This window comes from Cydia splendana, chromosome 9, assembly GCF_910591565.1.
Source record: "Cydia splendana chromosome 9, ilCydSple1.2, whole genome shotgun sequence".
Taxonomy (NCBI): domain Eukaryota; kingdom Metazoa; phylum Arthropoda; class Insecta; order Lepidoptera; family Tortricidae; genus Cydia; species Cydia splendana.
The window spans coordinates 18,858,282-18,871,580 of record NC_085968.1 but is presented as its reverse complement, the minus strand read 5'-3'; the positions used below and the strand labels follow the sequence as shown (position 1 = coordinate 18,871,580).

The 13,299-nt window shown below is 38.1% G+C and overlaps 1 protein-coding gene across 1 annotated transcript in view; it reads left to right on the top strand.

Moving 5' to 3' along the window:
• Window positions 1-11,646, top strand: part of LOC134793784 (rho GTPase-activating protein 39) — a 41,623-nt gene extending 29,977 nt beyond the window's left edge. Inside the window, exons 20-21 of the mRNA XM_063765456.1 lie at window positions 613-767; window positions 10,370-11,646. Coding sequence (XP_063621526.1) covers window positions 613-767; window positions 10,370-10,594 — 380 coding nt within the window. The 3' untranslated portion in view covers window positions 10,595-11,646. The remainder of the gene's footprint in view (window positions 1-612; window positions 768-10,369) is intronic.
• The last annotated feature ends 1,653 nt before the right edge of the window (window positions 11,647-13,299 follow it).

The window sequence follows — 13,299 nt, the reverse complement described above, 5'->3', positions numbered from 1 at the left end:
TATAAACGTCAAATAAAGCTACACCGGCTCCAACCATACACCTCTGCCTCGAGAAGATTTAAATCCCCCCTCAATTGGAGGAGGGAATCCCAATATGGGATCGGCAACAAACTCGACGGGACACATCTTTTCAAAACATTAGTAGTTATTACATCTTATAATTAACATGCATGCATGCATGCATGAAAGTTTGATCGATCGATAGGTATTCAATTTTATTAGCATTCGTTTTAGGTTTATGTTTGTGTGCCATATCATTTGAGAACTCCAGAAGGACTGCTTTGTAGCACTTAATATTGAAATAGGTAATATATCGATAACTATTTAAAACTTGTTCGTTAAGTAATTTATTTTGTGTTACACTGAAGTCTGCCTGTTTTTTTTTATACTGGAGCGACTAAGTCTGAACTAGTTCATATTTTTACAATTATTAATTATTATTATTACGGGGTTGGAAAAAGCGTGAATACCATTACAGCATTTGTTTCTAGTGCTGCTCGTCCTTTCGAGTCCAAATAAGGACCTAAATTTTATTGTACGACAGTCATAGTTATATAGTAGTTAATAAAATCCAAAATATTGTTTGTAACTAAAAAAAACTTTTTTGAACAGATGCCCACGCACCGGCGAGCCTGCTCAAACTCTGGTACCGGGAACTGTACGAGCCCCTTATACCGGACGCGCTGTACGCGCCGTGCGTAGCTGCAGGTTCAGACTACGCCGCATGCTCGAGGGCGCTACAGCGTCTACCGGCGCTGAACCGACTGGTGAGCAATTTTTTACACTACCCCGTCCACATAAGGTTCATTCTAGCTTGCATTGCTGGCACAGAGGTCTGTGCTCAACTCTGGTACCGGGAACTGTACGAGCCCCTGATACCGGACGCGCTGTACGCGCCGTGCGTAGCTCCGGGTTCAGACTACGCCGCATGCTCGAGGGCGCTACAGCGTCTACCGGCGCTGAACCGACTGGTGAGCTAGTTTTTACACTATCCCGTCCACATACGAGGGTTGCACTGAAAATGTCGGGAATAGAGAAAACTGTCGCATCTAGACGGTCAATCTTTATTTTAATACATACTTAAACTCAAACTGACCACGCATATAAATTTTCTTTTGAAAGTAATCATTCTGTAATGCACACGGCTCATAATCCCAAAGTCCTTTTTGTATGGCGATTTTGGGGCCTTAGTGGTTTTGTATGAAATTCGTGGAGTAGCCAACGGAATTGAAGTTTTTTTACATATATATATATATATATAAAAGATTTTTTTACTGTTGTCATATGAATATTTAGGAATGTCGAAATCTGCCGATATGCAACTTTTTTGGCAGTCTTTTTAATTAACAGCACAAATGCGATTTTAATTTTTGACGTCGCTTTGGAATGACATGCTTCTTTAAGATCACCCATGGGATAAAATGAAAGTGACTTTCATATTTAATTTTAACTGCAAACGAGCGTACGATGAACTCTAGTTCATAAAAAAATAACAGAAGCCCATTGTAACTTTTATTTGTTCGCTGAGGGCATATTGAAAACCGTTTAAAAATATGATCCGAAAAATCACTTGGCCAAAAATTCAAATAATGTTCGACATACAATTTTCAAATTGCCAGTAATTCTTAAATACAAATGACAACCAAATGGAATATACCTTAAAAGTTTTATAAAGAGTTACATTTTTATAAATTATATGCCTGTTTCTATTATGTTATTTCTAAGTGTCCCATTCCCGAATCTTTCAGTGCGACCCTCGTAAGGTTCATTCTAGCTTGCATTGCTGGCACAGAGGTCTGTGCTCAACTCTGGTACCGGGAAGTGTACGAGCCCCTGATACCGGACGCGCTGTACGCGCCGTGCGTAGCTGCGGGTTCAGACTACGCCGCATGCTCGAGGGCGCTACAGCGTCTACCGGCGCTGAACCGACTGGTGAGCTATTTTTACACTATCCCGTCCACATAAGGTTCATTCTAGCTTGCATTGCTGGCACAGAGGTCTGTGCTCAACTCTGGTACCGGGAACTGTACGGGCCCCTGATACCGGACGCGCTGTACGCGCCGTGCGTAGCTGCGGGTTCAGACTACGCCGCATGCTCGAGGGCGCTACAGCGTCTACCGGCGCTGAACCGACAATTGAGCTATTTTTTACACTATCCCGTCCACATAAGGTTCATTCTAGCTTGCATTGCTGGCACCTCTGTGCTACCTCTGTGTGTGTGTGTGTGGTACCTCTGTCTGTGCTCAACTCTGGTACCGGGAACTGTACGAGCCCCTGATACGCGCTGTACACGCCGTGCGTAGCTGCGCAACTATTTTTACGCAGCTATATTCAATGGGTGTATATTTCTTGGTAAAAATATTATTTTAATAATAGAGTACTTAAATCGTAAATTACTAGCCACTCTGTAGTAACTGGCCACCTTATACTAAAAATAAATTATATTTATTGTCCAGTCTGGACTGTAGTGTAGTAAATGAAGCAAGTTGTTGTATGGAGACCCATGCATTAATTTCTCAGTCGATGAAATTTAGCTTGGTTATTGTATGGTATGAGCCGAGACTAACATTATAAATATCCAAAAAAAAACACTCCTAAGTTAGGTAAAAACACAAATCTGATTATATATTGAACCGAGTAATCCCTCAGTCCAAAATTATTTTACAAAATAAGTTATTTGTATCAGTATGTGATACTAGAAAAAAATCTAAAAGTTTCGTCAAACATGAGAATATTTTTTTATGATACTTCATTTTTTTGACGCTCATTTTCATCGGAAAATTGCTCTGTCATTTTTTTCTTCTTATATGATCTTAGAATATAATTTGGCGCAGTGGGTAAAAAAATCCAAAAAAAATGCGTATCGAAATGTATGCATTATAGAACTATTAAAACTGAGAGTGGAAAATTTTTAGATTTTCATTTTGTAGGTATAAAACGGCAATAAAATGGCATTCCAGTGAAAAAATTAGACTGAGCAATTTTCCGGTCCAAGACACGCCAAAAAATTTTATTTTATTAATACTGGTATTTCTGCTGGGATATTTTTTTGATATTTCATATGTGACGTTCCACGGGAAAAGGTACCTTATGAGGGTTTCTAGTTTCGGAGATATGAAATGTTTTGTAAAGAGGTGAAAAAATGCTCAATTTTTTTTTATTGTGTGATCTGAAACCTTAATGCGTAACGTTTGTTTACCTGTTTTTATTTTTGTTATAAGTTAGTTATAAGCCTAGTAATGTCGTCTCAGAGTTTAGTAGAAAAGGTACCTTATGGAAAAAAGATTGAAAATTCCCAAAAAAACTAGTCAATACGGGAAAAGAAGTTTGGTAGAGAACTGTATTAGCATTCTGCAAAACTAATTTGATAATTTCAGTTCTGGTTGGGGCGCCTCGCAAATATTATAACCGTACATAGACCGACATCACAAATCCAAGTAGCCTGCTATTATACCAAAGTTACTCTCGTCAAGTCTTTCTTAACTAGAATAATCTTCATTTGGTTTGGTCGCATGCAGTAAATCAGCCATTGGTTTGCTGAAAAATGCCAATACCCGACGCATTACCTTATGGAATATCTGAGGTCATTGAACCTCAATGCCGCTTATCTTCAATAGCAACCGAAATATATTATTGATAAGAAATAGACGATTTATACCATCTTAACCCCAAAATATTATTAGTTTATCCTAACTGTTCCATCATCATCATGCCTCATCATGTAACTTAATCACAAGGTACCTTTTCATTACATACAAATTATTGGTCTTTTTTAAGATTATTATGACGAAGAACTAATTAAATTTGGGGCAGTTTAATGTAAATTAATATTTTCTATTCATAAAAGATAAACTGTAATATGATTGATATTTTGTAGTGATGTATTATTAGATTTATTTCCATAAGGTACCTTTTCGTAAATGTATGGAGCAAATACTGTTATTGTTATGTAAGTTTAAAGTGGCATAAGGGGTTAAATATAGTATTTAGTTGGGGTTTTAGGATTTATTTCATTTGAATGACAGAATTTCTTTCATATGTGCTCAGAAAAATTGATTGTGTGTCACATTAAAAGTAAAAATATTCAATTTTGTGATTTTATATGAAAAAGTCAGAAAATACATTTTCACCTCTAAATCGGTATTGTTTTTTGCTTAAACTGTCTGTCAGTGTCGTTTTCTAATAGATAGAATTTAAATCTTGAGAGCTCATTGTAATCAATCGTGAAAATGAAATAAAACTTTATTTTCAAGAGATTGGCTAGTATACACATAAATCAGTCGATATCAAAAGTTTCTATTTGCATTACAGAACAAGTCGCAATATTTTTTTAATCTCACATATATAAGGTATTATTATTTGTAGTCAACTATGTAACTTACTTCAGGAACATAGTTTTTTAGGCGGCTAAACTTAAAACTTCTCTATCGTAAAGTTGCTAATTTCACAACATTATTTTCAAAAAATCATATCTCTGTAACTACGCAACCTAGAAGGTTGATCTTTTGTGTTATCGATAGCTTATTTATTGTAGATTACTGGGGTATGCATAACTCCATACCCGCCATAAGGTACCTTTGACCGTGGGACGTCACATATATTGTTGCAATACGTTACATGAATATGTCTGGTGAAGAAAGTTTGAACGGAGCATTTTTCCGTAAAAAGATATTAACGATTTAAAACTTTAGGTATTTACTTTAATTCTATTATTATTATTCTTTGGAAATTTATACAATACTTTTTATTTATTGATACTTTATCATACTGTAAAGTTTTTTCTGGCTGAGGAATTACTGCGGGGTCCACTACCTTTATTTACTACATTACTGGCTGGGCTTTAGCTGACAATCATATAAAATCGCAAGTTATTTGTTGCAAGGTCTGTAGAAGGCTTACTGTGATGTGACAAGGGAATATACATATTGGTCAGGCTATAATTAGAATTCATTTTAGTATAAGGTGGCTAGTTATTGAAGGATGGCAAGTTATTGACACCTTACTTGGGCGAAGTTGGGCACTATATAACGGCACTGATTTTCAACGAATTGTAACATTGATAATGGGGTTTACTTATTAAACGGACCAGGGCCTCTAGAACAATGTTGTATGCATAATTATTAGACCGCAGTGTGACATGCGATCAAAAGTCAAACTAATAACTACAATGCATGCATTTGACACTGTTCATAGAGACCCTGATCTAAAATAGAACATCAACAAACCGTACCTCAACAAAGTGCATCGTAAATGCACAGGCGGTTGACGCGGTCACTTGAACTCCAACGGAATATGTTAATCAGTTCGCGAAGTATACCGCGTGACGTCTCACGCGGTAATCGTCGAGCGTGCGCGTCATGGCCGGTAGAACAACTGACGTTTTGAACTTGTACTCTTAGGACGGTCGCACATGATTGACATTATAGGTATTTTATAGGTATTTTGGATGCACGTCACCGTTCTTGCAATTTCTATTGAACTGTACTTTATAAATAGAGTGCGTGCATTGTTTTCATTTATATCAGTAGTGATCAGAGATGACAGAGATCGGAGCGCGTTAATACCACAGTTTCAACAATTTCTGTTAAGGCTAAAATATACTAAGTAAATCGGACTAATGCCGATAATGCATTGTTTTCCCCTTGGGTTAAAAGTCAGACGGCAATCGCTTTTGTAAAAAAGAATGGCTATGCCTATTCTTGAGATGAGTTGGCATTTGCCAAAGCATTTCCTATAGCTACTTTACGATGCAAACGTAATGCTATTATGAGCAGGAAGTTATTTAACGGTGTCATCAGTACTCGCGTGTCGATATGTTGAGATACATACGTTTTCTGTAAACTGTTTTAAGTGCCGAAAGACTCTCTGGTCACATTCCTATAAAAAAACCGGGCAAGTGCGAGTCGGACTCGCGCACGAAGGGTTCCGTACCATAAAGCAAAAAACGGCAAAAAAAAACGGTCACCCATCCAAGTACTGACCCCGCCCGACGTTGCTTAACTTCGGTCATAAATCACGTTTGTTGTATGGGAGCCCCACTTAAATCTTTATTTTATTCTGTTTTTTTGTATTTGTTGTTATAGCGGCAACAGAAATACATCATCTGTGAAAATTTCAACTGTCTAGCTATCACGGTTCGTGAGATACAGCCTGGTGACGGACGGACGGACGGAGGGACGGACGGACGGACGGACGGACGGACAGCGGAGTCTTAGTAATAGGGTCCCGTTTTACCCTTTGGGTACGGAACCCTAAAAACGGCCTCATAGCTCAGTCGGTGTGACCTTGCCTACGAATTTGGACGTCCCGGGTTCGAATCCCGGTAAGGGTATTTATTTGTGTGTTTATCACGAATATTTTTTCCTGAGGTGTGGATGTTTTCTACGTATACATATATGTATAAGTACCTATGTATTTTATCTATTCATGTATGTCGTCGACTAGTTCCCATAATACAAGCTTAGCTTAGTTCGGGGCTAGGTCGATCTATGTAAGAATGTCCCCAAATATTTATTTAAAAATATGACGTTTATATTGACACTTACACTCTTTGTCACTGCAAACTAGTGCAGAGTTAGCTTAGACGCATTCTATATGTAATTAATTATGTCTACTAGAGCTTGAAAAAACACGTGCTCATTACATATGTCCTTACGGGGATGACCCGGAACCGTGTCCTAGACAGGGTCACTGCCAATTAAGCTAATGCGTCAACTACTATACATTGCACATAAACGAGTGCCATGACTTAAGAGCGCTATTACATTTCGGCGTTGAGCGAGTTTAGGTATTTTACGCGCTGCGGCAGGCCGTGCGAGCTCAGTACGCCGATCCCTTCTACCACACTCGCACTACAATGATGGATTAAACATTCTTGATCCTTCGCGAAGCATATTGAAATCAACCATAACAAAACTAACTGTACTTAACTTTTAAAGTTCTAAAACTGTTATTTGGTAAGTACGAAAATACTAAATGCAGTGCAAATGTACATAGGGGCTGTTCATAAATTACGTCATCTATTTTTGACGATTTTTGACCCCCCCCACCCCTCAAATCATCCAAAAATCAAGCTTCGGATGAATCTGTTTCCTCCTACGTTATGTTACCATCATCCGATGTCCAGACCCCCCCCCCACTCCTCCCATTTGAAACGACGTAATTTATGAATAGCCCCATACTCGTACTTATGAAGGTATATTACTCGAAAGAAATTATAGGTACCTACTCGCTTATTTACATGTTTCGTCATTGCATTTGGTACCTATAGGTTGTAAAGTTTGTATCAACGAGGGTTTAAAAACGAACTGGTACTGAGGATCTGATGATGATTAAGGTGGTCACGGATACCAATCAACCATGTAGTAACATGATTAGGCTCGTTTGATTCGTCTCAACAAGATCTTTGACACTGAAGATACACAGGGTCTGATGATGGAGCTGGAAGGTGGCCACGGGTACCAGTCTATCATGTAACTAAACAACTTCGTGTTTGGGCTCGTTTGATTCGTCTCAACAAGATCTTTGACACAAGACAGTACTCAGGGTCTGATGATGGAGCTGGAAGGTACCATTACCAATCAACCATGCAACTAAACAACATCGTGTTTAGGATCGTTTGATTCGTCTCAACAAGATCTTTGACACTAGGTGATACTCAGAGTCTGATGATGGAGCTGGAAGGTGGTCACCGGTACCAATCAACCATGCAACTAAACCACTTCGTGTTTAGGCTCGTTTTATTCGTTTCAACAAGATCTTTGACACAAGATAGTACTCAGGGTCTGATGTTGGAGCCGGAAGGTGGTCACCGGTACCAATCAACCATGCAACTAAACCATTTCGTGTTTAGGCACGTTTTATTCATCTCAACAAGATCTTTGACACAAGGTAGTACTCAGGGTCTGATGATGGAGCGCGAAGGTGGCGACGGGTACCTGTCAATCATCATCAGCTCCATCATCAGACCCTGAGTAGTATCTTGTCTCAAACATCTTATTGCGAGGAATCAAACGAGCCCAAACACGAAGTGGTTCAGTTACATGGTAGACTGGTACCCGTGGCCACAGTCCAGCTCCATCATCAGACCCTGAGTACTAACTTGTGTCAAAGATCTTGTTGCGACGAATCGAACGAAGCCAAACACGAAGTGGTTTAGTTGCATGGTTGATTGGTACCGGTCACCACCTTCCGGATCCATCATCAGACCCTCAGTACTACCTTGTGTCAAAGATCTTGTTGCGACAAATCAAACGAGCCCAAACACGAAGTGGTTCAGTTACATGGTAGACTGTTACCCGTGGCCACCTTCCAGCTCCATCATCAGATCCTGAGTACTATCTTGTGTCTAAGGTCTTGTTGAGACGAATCAAACGAGCCTAAACACGAAGTGGTGTAGTTGCATGGTTGATTGGTACCGGTGACCACCTTCCGGCTCCAACATCAGACCCTGAGTACTATCTTGTGTCAAAGATCTTATAGAAACGAATAAAACGAGCCTAAACACGAAGTGGTTTAGTGGCATGGTTGATTGGTACCGGTGACCACCTGCCGGCTCCATCATCAGACCCTGAGTACTATCTTGTGTCAAAGATCTTGTTGAGACGAATCAAACGAGCCTAAACACGAAGTGGTTTAGTTGCATGGTTGATTGGTACCGGTGACCACCTTCCGGCTCCATCATCAGACCCTGATTATTATCTTGTGCCAAAGATCTTGTTGAGACGAATCAAACGAGCCCAAACACGAAGTGGTTTAGTTGCATGGTTGATTGGTACCGGTGACCACCTTCCGGCTCCATCATCAGACCCTGAGTACTATCTTAAGTCAAAGATCTTGTTGAGACGAATAAAACGAGCCTAAACACGAAGTGGTTTAGTTGCATTGTTGATTGGTACTGGTGACCACCTTCCGGCTCCATCATCAGACCCTGAGTACTATCTTAAGTTAAAGATCTTGTTGAGCCGAATCAAACGAGCCCAAACACGAAGTGGTTTAGTTGCATGGTTGATTGGTACCGGTGACCACCTTCCGGCTCCATCATCAGACCCTGAGTACTATCTTGTGTCAAAGATCTTGTTGAGATGAATAAAACGAGCCTAAACACGAAGTGGTTTAGTTGCATGGTTGATTGGTACCGGTGACCACCTTCCGGCTCCATCATCAGACCCTGAGTACTATCTTGAGTCAAATAAATACATATAGAATGTCAGGTCGTTTCAAATATTTTTAATCCTGTCCGGTAGTTTATTAAACTGTACCATTATAAATTATAATACTATAAAAAAACAGTGCTAGGATCAAAGTAATTGCTATACCCTGTCCGGGTTCATGTTCACTTATGTTTGTACCTTGTATATTTATAATGTTGTACATGATTGCAATGATTAAATGATTAAATGATTAAATGAAGTCTCGTTGCGGTTTACACGCACACAGTATAGCGTTTTACACGGCGCCCGCCGCACACAATGATAAAAAATCTCGTTGTCGCCGTTGAAAATGTGCGGAGCCGACCGACACACGTCCTGCCTCTACAAGCTCTGCCGCGGCACTGAGCTGGCGCAGCGCGCGTCATCGGTAATATAGAGTAGTTTTCAAAAAATTGCCAAAAAATTATAGTAGAATTTCATAAACACTAATGTATACCAACAGTATAAGCAAACGTTGCAGATTGCTTGAGTATGAAAATGACTTCGATATTAAGTAGATTTTCGTAGGAATTGACACTTGTTTCGGAGAGAAAATCGAGTTCGTTTTACTTTGATTTTCTCTTTCTCAAAGGTATGTAGGAAAAATATAGTTTGATATGCCTAAAGTACAGGGTATTAGTAATACAAAATAGCCAGGTTTAGCAGAGTAAAATTCTCAACATTTCCAAATAAGAGCTCGCCATTCAGTGCTTCACGGGGTTTTTCGGAAACGACCATCAGAAAAAAAATCATTACTAATTTAATAAGTCCTTTTTCTAATATTTACAACGATATTTATAAAGATAAGAAGACGCTTTTACTGGAACAAGTACTCATTGTTTCTAATAATGAGCGCAAAGTCCTGAATTTCGTCGACTAGTATCATCAATTTTGCATTATTTCGACTTTTCTTGTAAGAGCGCTCTTAACTGGTCTAGCTAATTAAGTATAACGAAGTTAAAACGTGAAGCGCCGCGTATACGAGAAATGTTCGCTTTGTGTATCTCTATCACTCTTCCATATTAGTGTGACCGTGACAGTTGCGTTTCGTTCGCTACGTACATTAGCGATTGGTATGTTGTCTACAGGGCCTGTAGAGAAAATCCGGAGAGTCATATGAAAACATTTCTACCCAAGTTGAAACGGAAATCAATAAATATTATAATTGTTTGTTACAGGTACTAACCTATCTCATAAGCTTCCTCCAACAATTCACCGCTCCCGAAGTAGTAAGTCAAACGAAAATGGACTCTGCGAACCTCGCTATGGTGTTCGCGCCCAACTGCCTCCGCTGCACGTCACAAGACCCCAGGGTCATACTAGAGAACGCGCGGAAGGAGATGACCTTCCTGAAGACCCTTATCACGAATCTGGACACGTCCCATGTGCAGGACATGCTGTGACCGAATCTCAATAACAATTACGGGAATGATGATTACTCGTTGCACGGACGTTCGTGGTTTTAGCTATTTTAGTGATAATTCCGATATGTATAAAACTTTACCGAGATTATGGCAGTGATAATTAACGCATATGTAAAAATATGCGTTTATATTCAGATTTAAGTAAATTTGGGATGCATTTAGCGACAGTTAATCCTATCTAGATGCGTTAATAGGAAAGAAAAGTCAATGTTCTAAACAGTAAACTGCTACAACCACTTGTCGTTTATTGCAGTAGGTAACATTTCAATCTGCCTTAACATTTAAACTATTTACTGCGATTAAATATTCCAGTGGTTTCCGAAACCAACTGTATTTATTAATAATTATATTATGTACTGCACTAATAATTACATCCTTCGGTGATGCGGTTAGGAATGTTCGAAAGAAAATTAGCTTTAATGAACGTTCGTGCAACGGGTAATGACCCACAAGGACCTATACCGCCGATCTATTTGCGGCTACATCTGTCCTTTTTAAATGCGCAACACTTGAATAGTGTATAAATTGTAATAGCCCTTTAGAGCACTTAAAGGAGCTTGAAGGATTACTAGTGCTAACGTGATGCGCTAATGTGCCGTTCTGTACAAAAAGATACCTTCGCTAATACAATAACTAAGCATTTGTGCTCATAAGGTCCCTTTCCGTACAGAATAGCACAAAATATTAGGGCACTTACCTAATTCCCATAATTATATTTGACATTCTTGTATATTGTTTGTATTTTTGTACGCTATACGGTAATTTTATTTGGTCGTATCCAAAGATATTTAATGAAATGTGATTTTAATTACATTAGAATCTGAGCTTTACAAAAGTGTACGTGCAATGCGTTCCAGAACGGAACGGGTTGCTTGTTTATATTTAGTTTAGTTGTAGAGAGTGAATGAATTTATTTTTACTACATTATTTTTATTAAGTACCATAATAATAAGTTTTGCTATTGAACGAGGCAGCTATATTTTTCAGGACGAAATAAACGCATTACAATTATGTTAGATTAAGTAAATTAATAGTATGGCAAAATGCCGGGATAACGCGAGGAAGAAGAAGAAGTAAATTAGTAGTATCGAGGCACCTACTAAGACTATCGACAGTAAGGGCGTCTACATTCTTCTTGACGTAATAGGTTAGTTTTCTATTAATAAATTCTATTGTTTACCTACAGTAATCGATTTCAACATTTTCACTAAGAGACTTTCAAGACCATACTAATGCACTTAGGGACGTTATTTTGTATTTAGTTGAGTTGATTTTGATCGTTAAAGAAACTAACCTATTATGGCTGGCGCGGGATATATTCAATTTGGTCTCAATTTTGTTTATTCTTAAACATACTTCAATTCACAAACACCTTATGTTAATAAGTTAATAAATAAACCACATCACAAGTAGTTACTATATTTTAGTGAATAATTTAGAATTGACAAAAGCAATAAAACTCAACTACGACGCACCTCGAACTTTGAGGAAAGATACTTTTATTAGAAATGTATAACTTAATAGCTAGTGGCCGTTGTCAGTCAATGTGACACTTACGCTTCCACGATACGTATTTACGCCCAGAATGCGCCTACATACGTACGCCATACATTGGTTAAAACAAATGTATGGCGGACGATGTAAGCCTCAAGTATGTACGCTCGGAGCGTGCGTCCCGGGCCTTTGGGCGAAAATGGAATTAAACCAAACGAATTACGGTTCAAAATCAAAAGTTTTGATAAGAAATGATAAATATTGAGGTTGACAATTGTTTTACTCGAAAGTAGCTGAGGATATGTATCATCTATTTAGAATTAATATGAAAGAAATTGCTGCATATTCTTTGGACTTCAAATTCAATCAGAATTTAAATTACAGGATGCATTTTTCTCAGTATTTATAGCGATGTTTGAAATCTCCATAGAAATATGTTTAATAGTTCTGCGAAGTTGGACAAGAAGTTGATCTTACTAAGAAATGTGACGCGACGAGGTTAAGTTACTAATCTAGGATAATATAATACTTATAAATAAATGCAGCTTTAAATTTTTAACGTGTACATGCCTAAACGAATATTACAGTTCGATTCACAATAAAATAATAAAAACTTATCACAATTCTTGGGCACACTATCTAATATCTTCAATAAGGATCTTAAAATATATGACACGATTATTTTTTTTGATAAAAAATACCTACTTAACACGAGCCGCGTTCATGATATTCGAGCGAATAGATGTAATACCTAATTACCTACTGGGTTACCTTGGAATTTATCAAAAAAATGCAGTTATTGAGTGCTTGCACTTATTATGAGGGTCAAGGGAACATTCATCGGTTATTCTGTTTTACGGAAATTTGTTTTTGCATTTTGCTGATAATGCAAATGATATGAATTCTCTAGTTCTATACCTAATCTCTAAAACGATCAAATAGACAAGTAAATTAATAATAAAAAAAGTGCTATTCGGTAATACTCACCTTACAACATAGGTAACTAATAATACGCGAGATTTCATTTTTATACAGAATCTCATTGTTGACTAAATTCATGTGGCAACGATAATATAAAGAAATCATTTAGGCGAATGTATGTGCAAAATATGAATGAACTCAAACATTTAAAGGACCCACGAAACCGGAACTTCACGCAGCCTATATTATGCAACAATCTGTTAAATTTT